Source organism: Pelodiscus sinensis, chromosome 15 (genome assembly GCF_049634645.1).
Source record: "Pelodiscus sinensis isolate JC-2024 chromosome 15, ASM4963464v1, whole genome shotgun sequence".
NCBI classification, from domain to species: domain Eukaryota; kingdom Metazoa; phylum Chordata; order Testudines; family Trionychidae; genus Pelodiscus; species Pelodiscus sinensis.
In genome coordinates, this window is record NC_134725.1 from 30,955,310 (window position 1) to 30,982,335 (window position 27,026).

At 45.6% G+C, this 27,026-nt stretch overlaps 1 protein-coding gene across 4 annotated transcripts in view; it reads right to left on the reverse strand.

The window, feature by feature from the left end:
• DNAH10 (dynein axonemal heavy chain 10) overlaps positions 1–27,026 on the reverse strand; it is a 201,463-nt gene that overhangs the window by 28,762 nt on the left and 145,675 nt on the right. For all 4 annotated transcript variants that reach the window (XR_012896005.1, XR_012896006.1, XM_075898516.1 and 1 more), the window contains 10 exons: positions 22,835–23,016; positions 21,879–22,015; positions 19,085–19,302; positions 18,306–18,527; positions 12,467–12,614; positions 10,839–11,118; positions 8,439–8,668; positions 6,816–7,089; positions 6,209–6,313; positions 5,400–5,554 (listed from right to left, as the gene is read on the reverse strand). Coding sequence is in view for 2 of the 4 variants with exons in the window: in XM_075898516.1 (XP_075754631.1) it covers positions 5,400–5,554; positions 6,209–6,313; positions 6,816–7,089; positions 8,439–8,668; positions 10,839–11,118; positions 12,467–12,614; positions 18,306–18,527; positions 19,085–19,302; positions 21,879–22,015; positions 22,835–23,016 (1,951 nt within the window). In the remaining 2 variants the exon portion in view is untranslated. The remainder of the gene's footprint in view (positions 1–5,399; positions 5,555–6,208; positions 6,314–6,815; positions 7,090–8,438; positions 8,669–10,838; positions 11,119–12,466; positions 12,615–18,305; positions 18,528–19,084; positions 19,303–21,878; positions 22,016–22,834; positions 23,017–27,026) is intronic.

Here is a 27,026-nt window from a genome sequence, read left to right on the forward strand (position 1 = left end):
CTACTGGTGGGAAAGCATACAGTAATGACGTCCCCCAATGGAGCAGGAAGGCGTCCCCCAGCAAATGACGTCCTATCCCGGCTCTTGAACAATAATTGGGACATTTCGAATTGAGTTCTGTCGCAAACAGGTCTATCGCTGGAAATCCCCACCGACCGAAGATGCGATTCAGTATGTCCGACCGAATCTCCCACTCGTGGTCGTGTGGAAAGCGCCTGCTGAGAGAATCCGCTACTACATTGTCGGTACCCGGCAGGTAGGAAGCTGTTAGAACAGTGTTGTTGGTAATACACCAATTCCATAAACGGATGCTCTCCGTGCAAAGAGAACGGGATCGCGCCCCTCCTTGCTTGTTTATATAAAACATAGTCGCCATGTTGTCTGTTAAAATCCTTGTCGTTGTATTTCGAATGCGTGACTGAAAATGCCTGCACGCGTGTCGCACCGCTCTCAATTCTAGCACATTGATGTGCAAAAGCATTTCTCTTGTCGACCACCGTCCCTGGACCGTGAGATTGCCCATGTGGGCTCCCCAGCCTATGAGGGAGGCATCTGTCGTTATTTGTATAGTAGGTTGGGGGCGATGAAATGGAACGCCCATGAGGAGATTGGTCGGGTTGACCCACCACTGGAGGGATTCCCGGACATACTGCGGCACCACTAGAGGTCTGTGGATACCATGTTTCAACGGGATGTAGACCGTGGCTAACCAGTGTTGGAGGCAACGAAAACGTAACCTTGCGTTGGGCACGACGATGGTGGCAGCCGCCATATGCCCCAACAGTTGTAAACAGACACGTGTGGGAATCGTTGGAGCGTGGACCACCGTGTGCACCAATTCCTTGATAATTGTAAAACGTTCCATCGGTAAATACGCGCGAGCCGTGGTTGAATCGAGGCGTGCACCTATGAACATGAGATTTTGGGATGGAACTAGTGTTGACTTCTTCCAATTTATGAGAAGACCCAGGGTAGCAAACTCGTCGGACACTGTCCGAACCATATGACACGTTTCCGTGTAGGTCGTGCCTTTTAGAAGGCAATCGTCCAAGTAGGGAAATATCGTCACCCCTAACCTGCGTAGGTGGGCCGCGACCACTGCTAGCATCTTGGTGAAGACCCTGGGGGCACATGCCAGGCCGAATGGAAGAACCCTGTACTGGTAATGTTCGCTCCCCAGTTGGAACCGAAGGAAGCGTCTGTGTGCCACGTGAATCTCTACGTGGAAATAAGCGTCTTGCAAGTCGAGGACTGCAAACCAATCTTTTTCGTTCAACGACGGCAGAATGGTCGATAAAGCTACCATCTTGAAACGCTGCTTTCGAAGGTGCCGGTTTAGTCTTCGAAGGTCCAGGTTGGGCCTCCATCCTCCCGACTTCTTTGGTGTGAGGAAATAACGGGAGTAAAAGCCTTTCCCCCAAAACTGCTTGGGAACTCTCTCTATCGCCCCGATGTTGAGCAAACGTTGAACTTCTTGCTCCAATAGATTCTCGTGAGAGGGGTCCCTGAAGAGGGACGGGGAGGGGGGAGTGGTAGGGGGAATAGAGAGAAAAGGGATGGAGAGGCCGGATTGAACTACCTCTAGCACCCATCTGTCTGTGGTGATCGTAGACCAATGGTGGTAAAAAGAGCGTAAACGATGGTGAAAAAGATGGTGAGATTCCGCATTGACTATGGAAGATTGGTTTGTATCCTCGACAAGCAAGTCAAATCTGTTGCTTAGTAGACTGTTGATTGCCCGAACGGTTCTGTTGTGGACGCTTGCGCTGGGGGCGCTGTCTAGGACGCTGGTTGTCGAAGGGCCGTGATTGTTGTCTAGGGAAATTGAAGTCATACCTCCGTTGGTATGGGAAATAACGCCTCCGTTTGAAGGAAGGTGTATACATCCCCAGTGTACGTAAAGTGGTGCGTCAGTCTTTTCCCGAATGGAGGACCTCATCGGTGTTTGCCGCAAAAAGTTTAAGTTTGTCAAAGGGCAAATCCTCAACCTTGCTCTGCCACTCCTTCGGTGCCCCTGCAGACAAAAGCCAAGATGATCTCCTCATGGCTATACCAGTAGCAGCGGCCCGAGCTGCTGTGTCAGCCACATCCATAGCGATCTGGAGCGCAGCGCTACACGATGTGTACCCTTCCTGCACTATCGCTTTCAGGAGTGGCTTCTTGGTATCTGGGAGATGGTGCAATAAATCCGCTAATTTGGAGTAATTATCAAAATTATGGTTTGATAGGTGGGCTGAGTAGTTCGCAATGCGAAGTAAGAGTGTAGCTGACGAGTACACTTTCCTCCCAAATATATCCAATTTTTTATTGTCCTTGTCTGAAAGGGGATTTCTATACTGTGGCGCCTTACTCCTACGTTGCGCTGCGTCCACTACTAGTGAATTGGGTTGGGGGTGATTAAATAAAAAGTCCAACCCCTTCGCTGGAACAAAATATTTTCTATCAGCCTTTTTACTTGTAGGTGCAATTGATGTTGGGGTTTGCCATATGTCGTCCGCTACTTCCATAATCGCCTCATCGATTGGTAGCGCTACTTTCGCACGTTGTTGAGGGCGTATATTCTTGAGAAGGCGATGTCTCTTAACAGGCACATCCGCTAATTGGATGTCTTGTGTGTCTGCCACTCGTTTGAAGAGATCCTGGAAATGTTTCAGATCGTCCGGTGGGGAGATTTCAGCTGGGCAAATTGCTTCATCCGGGGAAGACGATGGGCAGTCCGCCGGGGAAGTTTCCGGTTTAGGGTCTTCCGTTTCTGATAGTTGACCCTCCTCTGGTTCGGATTGGTCTAATTGAATTGTTGAGCTTTTGGCTGGAGAAGGTGAGTGTAGTGATTGTGATTTGTGGTGTGAGTAGTCCGTTAACGGTGATTGGCAGATGTGAGAAGACCCTCTATGCGATAAAGGTGAACGATGACGGTAGAGGCGTTCGTCATACGATCTATGATATCGGTCACAGCAACGTTCAGAGCGTGACGGAGAGGGGTATCGGGAAGAACGTGCGCTATCATGCTGGATATAATAAACGCGGCAGGGGGAGCGCCTCCCCGATCCGTATCTCGAGGGACGGGAGGGCGATCGGGATCGTGAACGGGATCGATGTGCATCTAAATACACCGCATCCCTATAACCATGCCGACTGTACATCATCCGAGTGGGGGAAAAATAGTCGTGATAGCGACTCCGCCCTCTTGGTGAAGCAGGTGGGGAAAAAGACCTGTGTCTGTGATGGGTCTTTGATAATGACTTCCTATGTGTTGGAGTCTGATCTCTACCCCGAGGTATAGGGGAACCAGTCACTGATTGAGGTCGGGACGGTGCCGGAGAGGCCAGCTGCTGCTGATCTAACGCCGGTGCCAGCAGGACGCCCGGTGCCGGAGTTGACAAAGGTGCCGAGCCTGAGACATTAGCATGTTCTGCCTCAGGTCTCGGTGCTGGGGAAGACGGTGCCGATGTCACCGCCGGGACAGGGGAGACAGGCGCCGATCCCCCGGGCGCCGTTGAAGCCGCTGAAGCCGGTGCCGGGACGCTGGTCAGTTGCGGTGCCGGCGCGCTTGTCAGTTTCAAGGCGCGGGAAACTGAAGCTGCTGCCGGCTTGCTCTTCAATTGCGGCTCCGCTCCCGGTGTTGGTGCTGAAGCCGCTCTGGCTCTAGACGATGAGGGCTCCTTTGTGCCGTTCCCCGGGAGTCGTGTGGACCCCCCGGAGGTCACTTTAGATGCCGCTGCTGGGATTGAAGCTGCCACAGGGAGGGATCGCGCCCGGGGCGGCTTTGCCGCTTGGGAGTCAGTCGGTCCCGGAGAAGCCACTCTCCGCTTGTGCTGGGAGATTTTTGTGGCTGCTGGAGGGGTAGGATCAGGCTGCAATGCCTTGCCGAACATGAACATACGGAGTTTCATCTCCCGCTCCCTCCGGGCTCTCGAAGTTAGTTTGCGGCAATGGGTGCACTTGTCGGGGACATGAGTGTCTCCCAGGCACCTAATACAACTATCATGGCCGTCAGCCGTTGGCATGGCTTCTCGGCAGATCGAACATTTCTTGAAACCAGTTGATCCTGGCATTTTGAGTCAAGTTATGGAAAGATTGAAGCTTGTTTAACGCGCTGCAGTTAGTCAATTTCACAGCTTCGCGCTTAGCCACAGCGCTTCAGAGTAAAAACAGTTTTAAGAACTACTTTTTTTTTTTTTTTTTTAACAAGGGAACAGGTAAAGTAAACAGGAACACAGCTAACCCTAAGAACTCTAACTATTTACAGGTAGACAACTATCTAAACATGACTAGATAAGAGATCAGGGAGCTCCGACCGCGACCTGAGGCGGTTGAGAGGAACTGACGGTTGCCAGCTCGCGCGCGGCTGATCAAAGGCGCGAACGCTATCCTGGTGAATCACGCATGCGCGAGCCAGCGGGAGCACGGCTATGAAAAGTCTCCGAGCTGCGGCGCCGGGACGGGACCCGACACCTAGAGTGGAGCACCCACGGGGCCACTCGAAGAAGAAGCCCTGCTTCCAGTGGCCAGTTCCTCCCGCCTCCCACCAATCTCCTCCATCAGCCCTGCTCCCCCAACAGCCCCCCCCAACCAGCCCAGCTGCCCCATTCCAGCCCTGCTTCCCACAGCTGGTTCTCCCATCCCCTTCCTCCTGTTCTCCCTTGGCCAGCCCTACCGCCCCCGTCCAGCCCTGGTTCCTCCACCTGCCCTCCCCGATTTCTGCTGGACAGCCCCACTGCCTCCAACCCTGCTTCCGCCACCTCCCCGCCTGCCCTCCCCCATCTCCGTGGGACAGCCCTGCTACCCCCAACCTTGCTTCCCTCCCCTGCCAGCCCCCCCCCCATCTCCGGACAGTCCCGCTGCCCCCAACCCTGCTTCCACCGCCCTCTTGCCCCTTCACCCCCCCCATCTCTGTGGGACAGTCCCGTTGCCTCCAACTCTGCTTCTGCTGGCCATCTGCCCAGATCTCCACAGGACTGCGCCGCTGCCTCCAACCCTGCTTCTGCCGCCCACTCACCCCCTCCCCGTCCCATCTCTGCGGGACAGCCCCATTGCCGCCAACCCTGCTTCTGCCGCCTGCCCACCCGGATCTCCACGGGACAGTGCCGATGCCTCCAACCCTGCTTCTGCTGCCCACCCACCTGGATCTCCAAGGGACAGCCCTGCTACCCCTAACCCTGCTTCCACCAGCTGCCCACCCTCCTGCCCTGATCTTCGCAGGACAGCCCCACTGCCCCCAACCCTTCTTCCCGATGGCTGCTTCTCCCTTCCTCCCCGCTGCCACCTCCTCCCAGCCCGCCCTGCTCCACTCCCCTACCGACAGCCATGTGAGGCCTGGTATTTTTTTCCCGCAGCCCGGTACCGGGCCGCAGCCCATAGCTTGGGAAACGCTGAACTAAACTAAGAAAACCACTTACTTCCTTCCATACTTCTGGATTTTTCTCCACATCATCTGGAAGAGACCCAAACTCCTCAGGAAATAGTTCAGAGAGGCGAATTATGTCCTCCCAGCCTTGATCAAAAAGCCAAGCATATGGTTTCTTTCGTGTACTCTTCTCCAGGGAAATATTGCCTAGTCACAATTCAGAAAAATAAATAAATATTACTATCATAAATGGGAGCACAATGTCTTGCAATTAATTTGCTGGAGAAATAGTTACTACTTTGCAAGTATTTGCATGCCAAGTTTGTTTTTTTGCCACTATTTATGCATTTAATTAAAGATGTACTCTTGAGCGTAAAATCCTTGCTCTTCTGAAGTCAATGTGAGCTTTGTCATTGATTTCACTGAGTAAGAATTTCACTGTTGGCCTTTCTGCCATCAAACAAGTTGGAAACAAATGCAAATGATTAGTATAAACCATCCTAGGCCTATTGTCTTAAGTAAGTTATGCCAATTTACGTCATCTAAGGATCCTTCTTTCTGTTACAATAGTTCTATAATCCATTAATAGAAGTCAGTAAACTACTATTTTGTCTTGTATATTTTTAGTTGAATATATGCCAGGTATTTTTGTTGAACATCTATCTTAAAATATTCTTCAGGGCTAGGGTTTAGTACACTAAGTTTTAGGGTCCATATGACCGAGGAGCCCAAGTCCCTTTGAAAGTAAATGGGACTTCGGTGATAACAGAAATTTATTCAGGAGCTCACTATGTTAGCTAAACAAAAGTAATCAAAATCTAGATTATAATTCTAGAAGAGCACATAACTACCATAAATTACCTTTTAAAAAAAAATCCAGTTCTTCTTGGGGGACTCTACCATCAGCTTGCTCTATCTTGATAGTCATATTAAAGGAAAATAGTAATTTGTGTCTCTCAAACAACCCTGCAATGAGAAAAACATATTCTCCTCAGTTTTCTTTTTAGAATCTGGGCCTGGGTCAAATTTCAGATCCAGATTTTAACTCTGATCACACTACAAAGTTCAAGGTGGTGAATTTTGGTTCAGTCTACTATAGCGATTTGAACCTGCTAACATGTACACATCTAGAACTCACTTCAGATTCTAAATAATCTCCCCTCCAAAGCTCAGAGAGTTACAGATCGATTCTTCAGGTTTGGAACCACTGCTGTTTGTAACTGATTGTTTATTAAAAGTAGAAGCACTTCTTAAATGTCAAGGAGATAAAATACAGCACTTTTCTGCATCTCAGAGCAACATCAAAATAAGGGAAGAAAGGGAAGAGAATGCAGAAGCATTAGTAGTAAACAGAATGTTTAGTGAATTCAGTATTTTGACAACACAAAATTACATTGCATTGCACAGCTGACTGAAGGAATTCTCATCAAACATACACAGTGCCATCTCATTGCTTAATCACACTAACCTGTGCAGCCATAGTTATATATATTGAATGTCAATGTATCCATGATATTTTTTAGTCTCTTTGGAAGAATTGAATTGGGCATGGATTTCCGAAGTGAAAACCCAAATACATCTAAAAAGGAGGCCAAAGAATATTGATACATGGTGTTGACAAGGGCCATTTCAGATAAAACAAAGAACAAAATGGCGCCCCTCTTAGCAGCAGGTCGGTAGCCATCTCGCAACTTGTCAATATCCACTGCTGTCTTCTCAGCCAGTTTGAGTTTCTCTGATACCTAGCAAGTGAGAAATATGGACCCCAGGCATTAATTTTATCCATATATAACTACTGCACAGAACTACCTGGTAAAAATATGCTGAGCTAATCTGTGGCTAAATAATACTTAAATAGTGTATTGAAACATCATGAACAAATCTTCTAGGATTAAAAAAATGTATCTACCTGTAAATAAGTATCAGCATTTATATAAAAAAAAATCTTATAAACATTGATAGATATGCCATCAACTGCCAGTCACTGCCATAGAATCAAGAACATTTCCTTGAACCAATCACACATTAAATTGGCTAAAATTTCAAATAGCCCTTTTAAAGAAAAATCATACTAATAAAAATTATTTTCTCCCTCCAAAAATGCTTTAGTTCAGTTTATTAAACTTCCAGATGATAAAGTTGGAATAGATAACACTGTTTATAAGAAATACTGGGAAAGATTTACAAATTTCAGTTAACATTAATTTTTAATAAAACTATGCAAAGATTGTTCGGGGGGGAGGGAGGGAGGGAGGGAGGGAGAGAGAGAGAGATAATTTTAAAAAAACCAAAGGTCCCTATTATAAGAAACATTTCTCTGAAGGTAGATTTATCATTTGCCTGATGGAATAAAACTTTCCCCATTACACTGAAATATGTGATGATGTAACATCACAAATTCATGGTTCAGGTGAAAGCTTTTTGACTCACCACCGGCATATCAAGCAAAATATGGTAAAGTGATTGTGTTTCATAAGCCCAAGATTTACTTTGGGCTTGTCTCTACTACAGCTGGAATAGTCACTGCAGTGATCAATCCACCAGGAGTCAATTTAGCAGATCTAGGAAAGACCCACTAAATCAGCTTCCAATAGTGTGGACATCCACTCCAGTACCCCATCAGAACAAGATGAGTAAAGAAAGTCAACAGGAGTTTCTCCCATTGGCCCAGTGAAATAAGCAGATCTAAGCTATGTCAACTTGAATTACGCTACTAATGTAATTTAAATTGCATATCTTAAACTGACTTGAACCTGTACTGTAGACCTGACCTTTGATACTTCTTCACAATAAGGTAATTCCTCAGGAGATGCCATACTGCCCAACCCCATCCCTAAAGATAATGTATTTCTGAATATGGATAAACATTTCTAGGGGGTCTGGGCAACTCTAAGCAAGCAAATTCTTAAAGAATTAAGATTTCTGTGCAGGTATGGAGTTCTCAGAGACAACAGCTTATCATGTAACTCTCAGCTCCTTTTCAACTCCATACATCCTAACGTAAGGAATAAAGGGGGATGAAACAAATCCCAAAAACCAGAAAGGAATTCCTAAGTATTGTAGAACTATAAGATATGGCTCTAATAGATACCTCAGTTGCTTTGGCTTTTGTCTCCTCCAGAGTATGCACCAAGTCCACATTATCCAACATGTTTCCTGTGGACGTTGCCAATTCCCGGAGGAGAGAGTCTTCCAAATCTTTCAGCAAGTTTTTGTTCTCACTGGTTTCCTGGATGAGATGTTCTCTCTGCTCTTCTAGCTCTCTTCTTTCAAACCCCACAATAACACTGAGCAGCTGATCCTCAAGACCTTTTAGTGTAACTATAGATGGAAAATGATGAACCATGTCTTCAACACAATCTTTCTTAAAACATATGGTTAGCTTTTACACAGTTTCTTCAGACTGTATGATAAATAACTTTATGATAAAAGACAGACTTAGTTAACAGCATTGTGCATTGTTCTTCTACATTGGTTCTCACCTGACATATCTAATAAGTAGAATCATGGATCACTAGAACTTGAAGGGACCTCAAGAGCTCAAGAGGTCATTGAGTCCAGTCCCCTGCCTTCATGGCAGGACCCAGTACCATCTAGACCATCCCAGGCAATAATTTGGGAAGGGGTCAAGGGTTGCACTCTTCCATTATATTAACGGGGGAGATGCGGGTGTTTGGGATAGAGGTTGGGTGCAGAAGGGGATTATGATCTGGGGCAGCAGACTGGGATGGAGGAACAGGGTGCAGGGATAGGAGTGCAAAGGTCTGTCTTGTGACCTGGGACAGGGGATTGGTGTGCAGGGTCTGGGAGGGATATGGGTACAGGAGAGGATTCTGGCCTGAGTGAGGGGTATAGGATGAGGGAGTGCAGAGTCTGGGAGGGAGTTGTAACCTGGGGCAGGAATGCAGGAGAAGGTCATGGATTTGGATTGTGACCAGGACAGTGAATTGGTGTGCAAGGTCTGGGAGGGGGTTGTAACCTGAGGAGGGGTACAGGAGGGGATGCAGTGTCTGGGAAGAAATATGGGGGCTACAGAAGGGGTGCAGAAGATTTGGTTACATGGGGTAGTGATGCAGGAGGGGACAGAAGGTTGGGAGAGAGAACAGCTAGCATGCCAGAGCCAGGATCTGGCTGAGAGGCCCAGCAGGTTCCTTAGCCAGGGTCCCTGTCTTTTAGCCCCCTGTATGCACTGCGAACAAAGGCAGCAGCCATGTTTGCTTCTGTAAATGCTATGAGCCCAGGAGATGAGGGTGGACGGACACTTCACAAGCGGCCTGTCCTGCAAATAGGTAGGTGTATTGGCCAGAAACTAGCCAATAGGAGCTACTGGAAAGGGGGCAGCGTGAGAAGCCTCTCCTTCCTCCTCCATGCTTTCAGCATTCAGAGACACACACATAGCCCTGCAGCCAGCTTTACTGAATGCTGAGAGGGGTTGGGCAGGCAGGGATCCAGCTGAGGCTCTGGCACTGCATTTGCCCACAGATAATATTTTGCTGAGCCCTGAAGTAGCATGTAGTTTACTTTCAGACTAACAGAAGGGAGGGGAAAAAATTAATATTAAATCATAGATGCATAGGACTGGAAGGGGATCTCTCTCAAGATGTCTTTTAGTCCAGTCTCCTGCACTCGAGTCAGGATTCAGAATTATCAGAGGCTGAATATACAGCTGAGGGGATCAGGGGGTACAAACAATATGACATAACAATGTATAATAGTACAATGTAACAGGTACTGAAAATTCCACTGGCAGTGGGCGAAGTTGTCTCCTAACATGGTCTGAGGGCTAGCAACTATTTACTGCATTTGCTCTCATTTTTCTGACTCACTTAGGCTAAGTCTACACAGGCGCTTTACAGTGCTATAATTTTTTGGCTTAGGAATGTAAAAAAACCACACATACACCTCGAGAGCAGTAATTTACAGTGCTATAAAGTACCATGTGGACTAGGCTACACCATTGGGAGCCATGCTCCCTGGACTGTTAGCTACTGCTCTTGTAGAGGTGGTTTACATGGAGTGCCGGAAGAGCCATCTCCCAGTTCTCCTGCTATGGCCATGTTTTCAGTTGTTGACATTGCACTTTAAACTTTTAAGTGTAGACAAAACTTTGTGATAGATTCTGATCCCTAGACTGGGGCTGAGAAATAGCTTGCCCCATGAGATTTCAAAGGGACTAGTAGAGAAAGGTTCTACATACCATGAGAATCTGCCTTTTATTCAGGCCAGACATGGATTTACACAGGTGCACAACTAGCAGGTAATCCGGCCAAAAAATAGAATAACTGCCTATATTCATTGGCTTCAGGCTATCCCTGGGCTGAAAACACTTGAATTTTACAGGTGAATTCATCTAAAATCATGTACTATGGTTTCTGATACAAGAAAAAGGATCTTAGCTTTCTGGAGCAATCACTCACCTGAGCCTAGTTTATGCCCTAGGTTTGTATTACTGTGTAGTTAATGCTCTGCCTAATACCATGCACATGCTCACCTGTATAGTTAATAACCATGGCTTTTCCAAACACAGATGGTGAATATTTAGGGTTAGCTAGCTTGGTGTTCAGATACAATTTAAAGTTATGGTCATAATCCACTTCCTTATCTCCCAGCACGATAAAAATTCGCCCCTGGGCAACTTTTATATTCTTTTCTAAGACATTGTCAACGACAGGATCTATGTATTCATCCACATCATGGAACAAGAAAGGACTACCATACTTTATGGCCATTTCTAGTTGTTTAAGAAAATCAGGGTCATTAAAGGAAGCCATCTGAAAGAGAAAAGAATAATGGAAAGATTTGGAAATAGTTAATATTGAATTTACTGGATATTTTTATTTTACAATAATTGCCAGTGTTAATCAATCTATGCATCTCTACCTGTCATCCTACAGATGATATAACTTACACTAGGAAAGACCAAAGAAAACGTGTTTTATTTTGATCCAGTGAGAAAAACTGTCTACTTCGGCACTTGGAAAACAATTGTTTCCTCATGCAACTGTACCCTTTTCTCATAAAAACACAATGTACCCTAAACTTTTGTCTATCATGTTCCTGCAAACACTTGGGCTTTCTGTAAGATGCAAGTAATGCACTTCGCAGCATAAGTAACAAGGTAAGCCCAGAGTTCATGTGAACTTGCAGGTAGAATGCAGAAAGAGGTAGGGGGTATGGATGGCAGAGATATAAAATCCCATTTAATTAGTTAAACGGTTAAATGTAGTGCTGTTGATAAGGTTCCAGACCTCTGTGCAGGGGCTGCTCCTTTGACTCCTGGCCCCATGCAGGTGCTGTTGCTGTGGCTGATGCTGCCTCTGCAGCTCCCAGTCCCTGTGCGGGGGCTGCCACAGCTGCCAGCTTTGAGCCCATATGGGCTGGGAGCTGGTAACCCGATGCTGGGGGCCTGAAGCAGCCCTCTGCCCATGGTTGGGCTGTGGGGAAGGGGCCGCTCCCAGGTACTGTTTAACCATTACCTGCTAACATTACCCTTAACAGGTTATGCTTAAGGGTGATGCTTACCAGGTAACAGGTTAACCAGCTACCCATTAACATCCCTAATGGATGGCTAGGCAATAGAGCAAGGAGGGGGAAACAGTGGTGGGAATTGAGGATCCTGGGAAGGTCATGGCCTGAGTCTATGATACACCAGCATTTCTCCTTCCCAGACAGACCGTCTTTCCAGATTAAATTTTACACGCTTTATCACCGGGCAGGAGGGGCAACAATGGCATCTGCTTATGATCTCCCAAGTTTACACAGCTCTAAAGAGACAGAAGCATAATGTAAGCTGTTGCTTCCATGTTGAGGTAGTAGGAAACTGGAGACCAGCATTCTTTGTTCCCAAAACTGGAGATTTCTGACATGGTAGCTTGGCTTCTGGTGTTTCAAATAGCCTGTTTCAAACCTCCATAGGCTGGTTGCAGGATGGGGCCACTACTGACTTGGATAATTGACTTTATTTTTAGATGTTTAATGGAACTGCACTCCCATCCTACTTAGGTTCAATTATCACAACTGCCAAGTTCCACTGGTGACAGATGTCTTGGTCAAGGTGGCAGATATTTGTGCCTCTTTCAAAACAATAAATATAAAAATAAAATGAAAGGTTTGCTTCACCCTCAGATTATTTTTTTCTTCTTTTCTTCTGATCCAATTTAATGCCTGCTGCTGGGGGTCTATGCACAAAGGGAATCGGCTAGCACGAGTTGTCAAAATGCCATTCTGAACAGAGAGCTCATCTGGAGGTAAACCTTGGGAACCCCACCTAAGGAGAAAACAGTAAAGATTGCCATGTATTTTATTTTTTATGCTACAGCAGCAGGGCTAGCCTTACCATGAGGCGAACTGAGGTGGCCGCCTCAGGTTCCAGACTGTGGGGGGGGGGGAGGCGCCACTAGGACCCAGAGTGTAGAAAATTGTGTCTGCTGTTGATGCAGCGAGGAGGCATGGGGGTGTCATTTGAGTTCCCCGCCTCAGGTACCAAAATGTTGTGGGCTGGCCCTGTACAGCAGCATGCTTCACTTCTGGGTAAAATAGTGCCTTTCTACTGAGCATGCTATTACAAACACCCTGCATCATACAGTGTATTAGACTGTGAGATAGGAATATCTACGTGACAAAAATCAGTCTCATGGCAGTGAGGCTCCAAGCATGGATCTACAGAATTATGCTCTAGTGCTGAAAATAGCCAGGCAGATATTTGGGCTCTTGCTCCAAAGCCCAGGGAGAGAAGTGAGTTTCAAAGCCCAAACCCAAACATCTACACGGATATTTTTAGAGCTACAGAGTGAGCCTAAGTTTGTAAACCCAAGCTCAGAGACTCACTGAAAAGTTCCATTGCCTCATTGCCAGCCTTGGGATCTGAAAATTCTTCCTAGGATGCTTGTGGATCACCAATAATAAAAATTATACTTCACGAATTCAGCTATCACTCCCTCCTGTAAAAGCCCATTGTATTGACATTCTGGCCTCTTTTATGCCTATTTATACAGTGTCCATCAGGTACTTCTAGACTGCCAATCACCTAAAGGCATCTAAATCCTATCACTGGTGACCAGATATGGCCCTCCTCTTGTCTAGATCTGTCCCTTGAGGTTCTGGGCTCCCCCTCAACACTGGGAAACCCATGCTGGCACTCCAGCTCCCTCTCCCTCATATCCCTGTGAGGCTAGAGCACAAAAAATTTACTAGCTTGGGCCCGCCTAGGCTCTGGTGTGCCAGGGTAATGTGGGAAGTGCCTTTCTCCTTCTCGGGGGCCATGTCAGGGAGGGTTTTTTGTTTTATTTTTGCTTTTACTACCCCATGCTACTCATCCATGTGGGCACTAATGATACTGCAAGGTGTGACACTAAGCAGATCAAGAGTGACTACAGGGCTCTGGGAGTACGGGTGAAGGAGTTTGGAGTGAAGGTGGTGTTCTCTTTGATCCTTCCTGTCATAAGTAGGGGCCCGGGCACAGACAGATGCATCCTGGAGGTAAATGCCTGGCTGTGAAGATAGCATTGCCAGGAAGGCTTTGGCTTTCTTGACCATGGGATGCTATTCCAGAAAGGACTGCTAAGCATGGACGGCGTACACCTCTTGAGGAAGGGGAAGACCGTATTTAGATACAGACTGGCTAACCTAGTGAGGAGGGCTTTAAACAAGGTTCAACGGGGACAGGTGAGCAAAGCCCACGGGTAAGTGAAAAACATGGAAACTTAGGAGATGGGTCGGAAATGGGAGAGAATGTGGGCTATAATAGCAGAGAGAAAGGAGGTACAAGGCAGAACTGGGAGGCAAAATCAAATCACTACCTTAAATGTCTCTATACAAATGCAGAAGTATGGGTAATAAGCAGGAAGAACGGGAAGTGCTAAAAAATAAATGCAATTATGACATTGTTGGTGTCACACAGACTTGGTGGGATAATACACATGATTGGAATATTGGTATAGAAGGCGGAAGAGGTGAATGAGGCTTTTTTTAAACAATTAACAAAATCATCCAAAGCACAGGATTTGGTGGTGATGGGGGACTTCAACAATCCAGATATATGTTGGGAAACTAACATAGTGGGGCACAGACTATCCAATAAGTTCTTGGACTGCATTGAAGACAACTTTTTATTTCAGAAAGTTGAAAAAGCTACTGGGGGGAAGCTGTTCTAGATTTGATTTTAACAAAAAGGGAAGAACTAATTGAGAATTTGAAAGTGGAAGGCAGATTGGGTGAAAGTGATCATGAAATCATAGAGTTAATTATTCTAAAGTATAGTAGAAGGGAGAACAGCAAGTCCGAGACAATGGATTTCAGGAAGGCAGATTTTGGTAAGCTCAGAGAGCTGATAGGTAAGGTCCCATGGGAAGCAAGACTGAAGGGAAAAACAACTGAAGAGAGTTGGCAGTTTTTCAAAGGGACATTATTAAGGGCCCAAAAGCAAGCTATTCCACTGCTTAAGAAAGATAGAAAATATGGCAAAAGACCACCTTGTCTTAACCAAGAGATCTTGCATGATCTAAACATAAAAAATGAGTCTCATAAGAAATGGAAACTAGGACAAATTACAAAGGATGAATATAGGCAAACAGCACAGGAATGCAGGGGCAAGATTAGAAAGGCAAAGGCATAAAACGATCTCAGACTAGCTACAGGCATAAAGGGAAACAAGAAGACATTCTATAAATATATTAGAAGCAAGAGGAAGACCAAGGGCAAGGTAGGCCCACTGCTCAGTGAAGAGGGAGGAACAGTAACAGAAAACTTGGAAATGGCAGAAATGCTTAATGTCCTCTTAGTTTTGGTCTTCATGAGAAGTCTGATGAAGGAATGCCTAACATTGTGAATGCTAGTGGGAAGGGGTATCAGAGGGGTAGCTGTGTTAGTCTGGATCTGCAAAAGCGACAAGGAGTCCTGTAGCACCATATAGTCTAACAGATGTACTGGAGCATAAGCTTTCGTGGGCAAAGACCCACTTGGTCAGATGTATGTAGTGGAAATTTCTAGAGGCGGGTATAAATATGCAAGCAAGAATCAGGCTAGAGATAACGAGGTAAATTCAATCAGGGAGGATGAGGCCCACTTCTAGCAGTTGATCTGGAGGTGTGCACACCAAGAGAGGACAAACTGCTTTTGCACTTGGCTAGCCATTCACAGTCTTTGTTTAATCCTGAGCTGATGGTGTCAAATTTGCAGATGAACTGCAGCTCAGCAGTTTCTCTCTGAAGTCTGGTCTTCAAGTTTTTTTGCTGCAAGATGGCTACTTTTAAATCTGCTATTGTGTGTCTGGAAAGTCTGAAATGTTCTCTTACAGGTTTTTGTATATAAAATTAAAAAAGAACAAGTTAAAAATCACTTTAAAAAGTTAGATGTCTGCAAGTCACCAGGGCCTGATGAAATGCATCCTAGAATACTCAAGGAGCTGACAGAGGAGGTATCTGAACCTTTAGCTATCATCTTTGGAAAATCATGGAAGACAGGAGAAGGGCAAATATAGTGCCCATCTATAAAACGGGAAATAAGAACAACTCAGAAACTACAGACCAATCAGTTTAACTTCTGTGCCAGAAAATATAATGGAGCAAGTAATTAAGAAAATCATCTGCAAACACTTGGAAAATAAAAAGGTAATAGGGAACAGCCAGCATGGATTTGTAAAGAACAAATCATGTCAAACGTATCTGATAGCTTTCTTTTATAGGATAACATATATGGCCCATTCATCTTAAGACATGGTGGTAAGCAGCAGCAGTGACAATCTATGGGTTGTAACTGGATCTGCAACTTCTTTCATGGCTTATGAGTCCAAAATTGGATTTACACAGTTGATTACAATAACTACATGCCAGACTACTTCCGTTTTCATGAGTCTGAGAATTTTTCCTTTTGAGGTAGAGTTCTTTTGCATGACTTGCCCAGGTCCTATCGAAAAATGATGTGCCCTGTTGTAATAATTGTTGCCAGGTGTTGCGATCTGATGACGTAGATTCCCAAGAGCTTGGATTGATGTTAAACCTTTTCATAGTGTTTTTACATATATCCTTGAATCTTAATTTTGGCCTTCTTCTTGCCCTTGCTCCACTCGTTAGTTCACCAAAGAGAATTTCTTTGGGAAGGCGTTTATCATTCATTCTCCCTCACATGGCCAAGCCACCAAAGTCTTCTGTTGTTAAGGATCTCTATGAGACTGGGTATACCAGCTCTTGATAGGACATCTACATTTGAAACTTTGTCTTGTCACTTAATATTCATGTTTTAGGATAACAAGTCTTGTGGATAAGGCAGAAGCGGTGGACGTGGTATACCTAGACTTTAGTAAGGCATTTAATACGGGGTCTCATGATATTCTTATCAATAAAATAGGCAAATACAACTTAGATGCACTACCATAAGGTGGGCGCATAACTGGCTGGATAACCATTCTCAGAGTAGTTATTAACGGTTCACAATCCTGCTGGAAAGGTATAACAAGTGGGGTTACGCAGGGGTCTATTTTGGGACTGGTTCTGTTCAATATCTTCATCAACTATTTAGATATCGGCATAGAGAGTATGTTTATTAAGTTTGCAGATTATACTAAGTTGGGAGGGGTTGCAACTGCTTTGGAGGATAGGGTCATAATTCAAAATGATCTGGACAAATTGGAGAAATGGTCTGGGGTAAACAGGATGAAGTTTAATGAGGACAAATGCAAAGTGCTGCACTTAGGAAGGAACAATCAGTTTCACACATACAGAATGGGAAGTGACTGTCTAGGAAGGAGTACGGCAGAAAGGGATCTAGGGGTTATAGTGGACCACAAGTTAAATATGAGTCAACAGTGTGACGCTGTTGCAAAAAAAGCAAATGATTCTAGGATGCATTAACAGGTGTGTTGTGAGCAAGACACGAGAAGTCATTCTTCCACTCTACTCTGCGCTTATTAGGCCTCATCTGGAGTATTGGATCCAGTTCTGGGAACCACATTTCAAGAAAGACGTGGAGAAATTAGAGAGGGTACAGAGAAAAGCAACAAGAATGATTAAAGGTCTAGAGAACATGACCTATGAAAGAAGACTGAAAGAATTGGGCTAGTTTAGTTTGGAAAAGAGAAGACTGAGAGGGGACATGATAGCAGTTTTCAGGTATCTAAAAGGAGGAGGGAGAAAAATTGTTCTTCCTGGCCTCTGAGAACAAGAAGCAATGGGCTTAAATTGCAGCAAAGGAGGTTTAAGTTGGACATTAGGGAAAAGTTCCTAACTGTCAGAGTGGTTAAACACTGGAATAAATTGCCTAGGGAGGTTGTGGAATCTCCATCTGTGGAGATATTTAAGAGTAGGTTTGATAAATGTCTATCAGGGATGGTCTAGACAGTATTTGGTCCCTTCGAGTCCTAGTATACTATGATTCTATGATTGTGTGTGGCCCCCAACTGATTTTTCTGTTGGTCAGCAGCCCCTGATCCAAAAAAGGTTTCCCAGCCCTGTCCTAAGGGTAACTGTGTGGGGGAACAGAACTCTGGACTGGCACTTTGTTAAAAATTCAATTGCTCAGTATGAGCAGAATACAGTATATTTTCTATAAGTGAGGGGTCAAGATTCAACAATAGCTGTATTGACTATGTTTGACTAACAGGAACAGTAGTTCAAATTGAATCTTTTCCTTGGAGTAAGTAGAAAATACCTTAAACATGCAGGGGGAATATCTCTTTGCAAAGCACATTGAGTTTCTCAGATGAAAAGCACTATAAAATTATTATTCTCTATTGCGTAAGTCGATCACACTTTCAGTCACTTTTCAGAAGAGCCATATGCTGATGGCTTTTTTCTGATTTCAGTGATTCATTGCACTCAGATGGGCCCAACCCAGCCTCTCACCCCATCCCAATAATCTCTAGTCCTGGATCCAGATTCAGTTCCAAACTGTGTGACTCCAGCCCTTCTCCCTGCTGCTAAGCTGCAGCTGGGCTGCTTTTTTAAAGCTCAGTGATTTCACATACCTGCTGATCTCTACATCATCAGTCAAGAGGCTTTCCAATCTAAAAGGCTGGCTGAGAGGAATCTCTCGTGAGAGGATAGCTTCTTGCCATTCGTGATATATCATATCATTGCGGAATTCCCAATTGAAAGCCCCTTCATAGCTCAGAAAAGCAGCACAAAGCAGACAGTCACCTAGCAGTTTCACTTTTCGTATTTTTAACTCCTCCAAGTCATTTGTCCATCTGAAAGAAAAATTAATGAGTCCTTGATCAGTCTGAGATTCCTTCTGCAAGAGGGGGTCAGAGAACTCTCTTTTCTGAAGAATATGTGTAGCATTTCTAAGCCACTTATGTTTTAACTTCAGGTTGAGAAGAGTCCCAAGCCTTCTCCCACATTGGAGCTTCCTTTCTTTTAATCTAAAATAAGTGAATTTGTGTCATGCCTTTAATCACTACTTATCTGCAGCTATATTTTTTTCCTCTCTGTTTAAAAGGTTAACTGTAAGTCTCAGATCTGCCCGCAAAAGGCTTCTCGATAGAAAGCTCATATTATTCATTTTTATTATTTTTCAGAAAATGATTAGTTGCTTCTCAGAAATCAACAAAGCACACAGGGTACTATTTTCAAAAGCATCTAAATCCCATTTTCAAAAGTGACTTTCATTGAAACATAGGCTCCTAAGTCACCTCTCAAAATGAGACAAATTCCTACATCAGTTAGGTGCTTTTGAAAATTGCATGCATTGTCTCTGAGTTTACATTTTAATGCTAAAAAACCTCTCTTCTGGCACTAGACTAACCTTATATTTTCAGATCCCAAGCCAGAGATGAGCTTGTCAGCAGCAATAAGTCTCCTTTCCATGATCTCTGCTTCTTCTTGTAACTGTTGTTTTTCCTTTATTGCAGCTTCATACTTGTCACCCAAAGCTTTTAGCTCCCTCTGAATTGTTGCCAGCTCTGTTTGTATCTTTTCCAGCTCACGTTTACTTAAGTAGTAGTTGCGTTCTAACCTAGCCACCTACATTATGAAAGACAGCATGCATCATGTCAGAGGAATAAGGAGTTTGATTTTTTGGTGCAAAATTACTGTTTTTCAGCCCTCAATTGGCTATTTCATGTATATTTAAGACAATGTGATAATAAATAGTGTAAGCAGAATAAATGAGTTTCTTAACTACTCTCACTCCCCCACAAAATGATTTATACTTTAATTTGATAAAAATAACTGGAAGATTTACCTGGCATGGGTTGGGTCCTTAACTTAAATAATTTTTATTTTTTGGAAAATAAAATAAAAATGTCCATGCTTCATTGAAATCATTGCTCTGAGATGGGGCTGGAGTTGAGGAGGAGTTCAATATGCAAGCTGTCCTGGGGAAAGAGAACTACCCCAGCCCTCACACCACAGCACCCTGGGGCCAGGTGAGAAGTGCCACTCCATGGCTGCTGCAGCATGTCCCCTGGCTGGGGCAGGTCCAGGCTCATCTGTCGCCTGTACTCTTCAGCCACAGTGAGGAATGAAGCAAACTGTGTATTTTCCCCTCACTCCCTGACAAAGGGGAACAGCCAACAATATTCCCATATTAAGGGCCGGCCTGAGCCCTTTTGGCGCCCTGGGCTCAGATGTGCGGCACCACCTCCAGGCGCAGGGAGCATGGGTGGGTGGGTCCGCCCCAGGGGGCGCGGGGCGCATGCGCGCACCGGCCACGGCCATTGGCGTCCAGCCCGGGGCCCGCTCCCAGGACACACGGCGCATGAGCTGCTCAGGCTGGCCCAGCTAGCGCTGCTGGCATGCGCGTCGGGCCATACAGGGCCCCACAGCTGCGGGGGGAAGGGCGCTGCTGGCCGGCGCCTCAGGGCTGGAGCCAGGTGCGCAGCTCCTGATGGCAGCTGTCAGGGATGCCGCACGCCCCTGACAACTGCCATCAGGTGTCCCCCATCGGTTGGTGCCCTGGGCAGCTGCCTGGGTCACCCATGCGTCCGTCCGGCCCTGCTCATATGGATAGAGAGGTGGTGAGCTTCAGCTCCCACATCCCGTCACATTCCCTAAAAGGTGGGAGGCTCAGAGCTGGGACAGTCCTGGATAGAGGGAGAAGTGCCCCAGCCAGACCCTTTCACTTGTCTGGAGATTGTCTCTTTTCTGAATGTTTTTATAGGAAGCAATCCAATTCCAGGCACATCCCATTTTTCTGGCACAGCCAAACCGTTACATTGCTTTAACTTATGATAAGAGGAAACTGTATACCAAATGTCGTGGTCCTAGCTCTTACCGTTTAGGAGGAGTTCTTGAACAGACAAACAGATGTACAGATAGACTCTCTCAGATATATAGTAGATTACATTGCTAGCCCTTTTTAAACAGGCTGTAAAAATGATCCCAGGGAAATGGATTTAATGTACCATTAAGTCCCTCTGTGCCCTAAGGCCAGGGGTATTATTTTAAGAGTGCTCTCAGCAGTCACCTATAATTTTCAATCTGGGCCCCCAACATTATATTGCAAAATTCCTCTATTTACTTCATGTTTTAATGCAATGGGAACTGGTAAAGCAGACCTTCAATACAATAAAAGCAGCAGCTTGCAAAGGAAAGCCTGCTTTCTGAATGTGCTCTCTGAGGCGCCGCAGCCTTATTCTCCCTCGTCCCTGATCCCGATGAAGAGGATCGTGGGACAGATTCAGAGGGAGCACAATCACCCACCACCAATATATCGGGTGGCAGGGATCTAGCTGGGGAGATCCTTAGCCTTTTCTCCCTTAAGTCTGGGGACGAAATCCATCTCTTAGGGGTTCTGTCCCGCTGTTCAAAGGTCTCTGCCCTGGGGTCCAGTGCCTTATCGAGGAGGAACATCTTGAGCCTCATCTCTCTGTCACGCCGAGTACGGGCTGTCATTTTTGAACAATGCCCACAGTTATGGGGAGTGTGGCTCTTCCCCAGGCAACGTATACAGAGCGAATGCCCATCTGAGGTAGGCATTGGCTCACTGCAGAGGCTACATTTCTTAAAGCCCGGAGATCCAGGCATGGTGTTTGTCAGTTTCCTTCTGAGAGGGGTTTTTTTTTTAACCTTATCCACAGTTGGTAACAGCAGGGAGCAAGCCTCGGCTTTAATGAGGTGTTAAGAGGCTTGCTTTTTTCCTTTTTTTTTTTTTTTTTTTTTTTTAAAGTAGATAAGATCAAAGGACAACAAAAGAACTCTAACTATATTCAATTAACTAAGTAACTACAGGTTCCCTGAGGGAAGAACTACTGTGAGGAGAGAGATCAGAAGCTCCATCTGCATTCAGGGACGGTTAAGAGGAACTGACAGGGAAGCCTGGTGCGCGCGAAGATCAAAGAACGCGAACGGTGCGAGCTGCACCCTGCATACGCGCACCCAGCTGGAAACAGCTATACAAAGCATCGAGCTGCGGTGCGGGACGAGCCCGACACCATGAGTGGAGCACCCACGGGGACCACTCGAAGAGGAATCATCACTTTCATGAATGTTAAGACTTTGAATAGGAGGAACTCTAAAGTACATAAAATTGCCAAGTGTTATTTTTCTGGCAACAAACATGCTGTATTACCTTTTATTTTCATATTTGCACACTGTACCTTTTCTCTCTTTGGCCTTATTTCCTTAGCTACGTCACAATAGCTCATTACTGCGTCGACAAATTTTAACATTCCCAATCCTGCTCTGCTAACAGCTTCCATTTCTTCAAATGTTGTATTAAGATTCTTTAACAGAGCTGAATGTTAACATGCAAAAAACACTGGAAAGTCAGTTTAATAACAGTGCATAAATCACAAGAGCAATAGCTTTTCCTATTAATAAAATCTTAACTAGCTCTCTAGTTCTGGGGTATGCATTGGAACCAGGATATGATAACCAATGCAAATAAATTGTCAATAGAAGATTATTCTGCTGGATCAGCAAGCTATTGTCAGATGCTCAAGGACTTTATGCCAGTTGACTCCCAGAGGAGCTGAGTGAGATCAGGGGTTGGCTCCACATTTTTCAGGATCCAGCCTTTTGCTTGATGGGAAGCAGTCAACATTTATTATTATATGGACCAAATTGTTATATGGGCCAAATTCTCCTCTCACTGACTCCAGTGTAACTCCACTAAAGTCAGTGGAGTTAATCTGGATTTACACTGGTATAAGCATCAGCAGAATTTGATCTGATTAGTTTGAATGACACACTTGTGCTGTATCTTAAATGTTCATCATGAAGATAATGTGACATTATACTTCCCAAGCAGATAAAAAACAAAGTAAGACTCTTCTCAACTAGTTTATGTCTATCTCTAAGCAAAAGTCATTCAAGATTACAATGCAAATTAAGGCACAACCAAAGCACGCACAAGGCCTTTGTGCCATAAAAGTCCTCATTAACCCACAGTGCAAAGCAAGTTGGGCAGAGGCCTCACGCTTGCCTTCTGTAATAGGGTAAATGTCACCCAAAGGGAAGAAAGCTTCCAGCATAGCAGCCAACATCTGACATAATGTTAATAAAACTCTACATTCAATTCTAAATGCCTGATTCATTCAGCTGAACAATTTACCTCTAACAGATTTAACTTGGGTCTGAGTAATTCCATCAAAATCTATCTCCATTAGGGATCGCAGGAAATTTGGGTCAGACATCATTCCTTTGGCAGTCTTCCAGTTTAATTCTTTGTATCCTCTCATTATGAGGATACATTCACAAACAGTCTGCACCTGTTTAGGAGGCTTAGCAAAGGATCTAGAAAATAAATATGGGAAGAGGAGGAGAAAATGTGCACAATGCAGTAAGTATTTAACTCTTGTGGGAAGAGCTTTTTTTTGGTGGAAGGAGCATGGTAATATAGTAAGTGCCCAAGATACCGCCTCATCTGAGTGAGAAGTACAATCCAATCCAAACAAGGAAATATTTATAAACAGAGGGCTAAAAATAAAGTATTACATTCATACAACTTCCTCGGGGTTTGTAATGTTCAGCCATGAGAGAAATAAAATCCTTAACTATGTGTTCACTGGAGTTCAAAGCTGCAGCACCTGCAATAACAGAGAGGGAACACTGGCAGCAGCCATGCTCAGTTGGTCCTGGAAATAACCCTGAGGATTCCCAGCTAAATTAGTGTAATCTACAATGGGAACAAAGGAGATATTAGGAAGGAAAAATTAGATGAGACCCATCAAAATCAGATACTGTGATCTTTTCTTTGAATTAGCAGTTCTGTCCCATCAGACAGTACTTTCTTCTGGATACTCATTTACCAGGTGTTTTAAATGTAAATGTGCTTTGATATTCAATACCATTTAACAACTGTGAGGATCACAGGCCTTGAATACGGACCCACAGGCAGCATTCAGGTTACAGACACCACCCAGCAGCTCACCTGAACAAGCAGAGAGGTAACCAGTGAGCGCTAATTCGCAAAGGGGCCATACCTGAAGTGCCCAACAGGGGGAAGCATCTGGCAATCCTTATAGGTTGAGGAGCTCTATATTAACCAAGAAATAACACAAAAGATTATCTGAGCAACCCCTATCGGGTTGCTATTATGGACCCCTCCTGCTTGACTGGCTCCTGTGCCCTTCACTTCTGACAGTCCCTGTCCTCTCCCAAACTCCTGTCTACTCCTCCTTTCTACTTTTTTTGCTCTAATCCTGGTCCGTGATGCTACACCTTACTCCTGATGTTTCCATTTGACCTTGGTTTGGTGCTGACTCTGTCTCTGACCTTTTGACTGGATACCTGACATTATCTTTAGTTCTGACCCGTGCCTCCTAACCACTAGGCATGACTCCTTGAATAACCACAATGACTGTAGGCAGTCAACAAAACTCCTAGGCTACGTCTACCCTCGCGGCTTCTTACGCAAGTATGGCCGTTCTTGCGCAAGAATCTGCAGAGAGTCCACTCTGCTCACCTGCTCTTGCGCAAGAAGATTTACAGTATGGCGTGGTGAGAGAGGGCTTCTTGCACAAGAGCTACGCTCTTTTTTAACAGGTGCAAGACCTCTTGTGCAGAACACGTCCACACTGCCACGTGGGAGCTGTGCTTTTGCGCAAGAGCGCTCATGGCAGTTTAGATGCTCTCTTGCACAAGAAAGTTCTAATGGCCATTTTTTTTTAAGCTATAGGGCTTTCTTGCACAAGAGGGCAGTGTGGACACTTGGCAGGGATTTCTTGTGCAAGAAAGCCCTATAGCTTAAAAAAAAATGGCCATTAGAACTTTCTTGTGCAAGAGAGCATCTACACTGCCATGAGCGCTCTTGCGCAAAAGCACAGCTCCCACGTGGCAGTGTGGACGTGTTCTTGCGCAAGAAGCCGCAGGTGTAGACATAGCCCTTAGGTGAAATTCATGCCCTCCGCTCCCTCAAAAGAGACACCAAAAGGCCTGTGCATTGTTAATAAAAGTAGAAAAATACTGTATGGAGTTTCCCCCAAAGACTATTTAAACAGAGAATAAATAAAATGAAAAGTCAATATTTAGTTCACCATCCATCCTCCCATAAGAGAATCCATGCATGTGTAACTGCCAATAGACAGAACTGAACCTGAGACCTCTTAAACTTAATAAACGAGCCTCTACAGCTTGAGCTATAAAGGCAGCTAATTCTTAGCAGAGGCTGTAGAGCACACTCATTTTTATCTGTCTCTGTAAATGGTCTAAATACCACTATATGGGACTGTGAACTACACCCTGTAGATGTGTGGGTTATACATGCAACAATGCATAAGAAGAAAGGAAGCAGCCCTACTTTGGAAATAATTATATTATGGACCAGGGGTTCCCAAACTTTTTGATACAGGTACCAATAAATCCATTCCCAAGCTTTTGAAGGACTGGTAACATGCATTTGCATATTTGCATATTTATTAAGCACATGATGAATATTCAAATAAGTTGTTTCTGGTCCTCCCAAAGCCCCCAGGGCCAGCGTTAGCAAAGCTTTTGATACAATCACCCACAATATTCTTGCCAGCTAGTTACGGGAATATGGATTGGATAAATGGACTGTAAGATGGATAGAAAGCTGGCTAGATCAGGGTTTCCCAATCTTTTTACTTTAGTTGGAACCCGTTTTTTTTTTTTCAGTACTGTTTTTTGCAACCCAAAAATATAAACACATATAAAAAAGAATGAAAAATGAATAAATTTTCAGTGTTTCACCAGCTGCATCCTCCACCCAGCCTGGGCCAGGGTTTGGGGGACCCTGCACCACATGAGCGCTCCAGGAGGCAGGAGCAGGAGCAGATTGGGGATAGGGTATCTGGCTAGGAGGGAGGGTGCAAGGAAGGGTAGGATGGCCATGTGTCGGGTTTTGTACCGGACAGTCCAGTATTTGAAGGTTTTGTCTGGGAAAGAAATTGAGAAATTACCAGACATATAAAATGTCTGGTATTTTCTAATTAGGTATGTTTTATTATAATTAGGCGTATCAGTCCTTAGCTGCGAACTGCCTGGCTGGTAGATGTGCTCACACTGCCTGAGTGTGTCTGCCAGCCAAGCAGTTTGCAACTACTCGAGGGAGGGTATCGGTGGAGGAGTGGGCAAAATGGAATCCCCGGCCAGACTCACTCATCTGCCAGGGTCTGCATGTGTCCAAGTCAGTCCTGCTCCTCCCCCATTTCTCTTCCCGATCTCCCCAGTCCAGCCCTGCTGGCCCCGTCCAGCCCTGCTTCCGGTGGCCAGTTCCCCTCGTCCTCCATCAATCTCCCCCGGTCAGCCCCGTTCTCCCGACAACTCCCCTGACCAGCCTCGCTGCCCCCATCCAGCCCTGCTTCCGGCATCTGGTTCTCCCATCCTCCTCCTCCTCCTGATCTCCCTCAGCCAGCCCCCCTGGCTCCTGGCCAGCCCTGGTTCCACCGCCTGCCCTCCCTGATCTCCGCCGGACAGGCCTGCTACCCCCAACCCTGCTTCTGCCACCCGCCCGGCCACCTGCCCGGAGCTCCTCGGGACAGCCCTGCTGCCCCCAGCCCTGCTTTTGCCGCCTGCCCGCCTGCCCAGATCTCCGCAGGACAGCCCCTCTGCCCCTAGCTCTGCTTTCGCCGCCTGCCCGGCCGGATCTCTATGGGATAGCCCCGCCACCCACCCGCCTGCCCAGATCTTTGCAGGACAGCCCCGCTGCCCCCAACCCTGCTTCCCAGCGGCCGGTTCCCCCCCACACACACACTTCCTCTCAGCCCTCCCCGCTCTGCTCCCCTCCCGGAAGCCATGCTGAGGCCTGGTATTTTTTTCCTGCGGCCCGGTAGCGGGCCACATCCCATAGTTTGGAAAACGCTGTTATGGACTATCCTTTGAAAAATGTGGCCAGATGAAAGCCAGGTCTGATGGAATGCAAGGATGCAATGATGGTCAGATGCTCCATTAGTGTAAATCAACATAGCTCCATTGAATAGAAGAAGGTGGTGAACCTGCCAGTTGCAAGGGGAACAGATAGCAAAAGAGTCAGGTGGCCTTGTGGGAGGAGGAAGATTAAGAAGTGTGCTGGGGACTGAAACATAAGAATGGCCATACTACTAGGTCAGACCAAAGGTTCATCTAAGCCCAGTATCCTGTCTGCCCAATAATGACCAATGCCAGATGACCCAGAGGGAGTGAACACAACAGATAATCATCACATGATACCTCTCCTGTCATCAATTTCCAGACAAACAGAGGTTAGAGACACCATTCTTACCCATCCTGGCTAATAGCCATTGATGGCTATAACCTCCATGAATTTATCTAGTTCCTTTTTGAACCCTTTAAAATCCTTCACG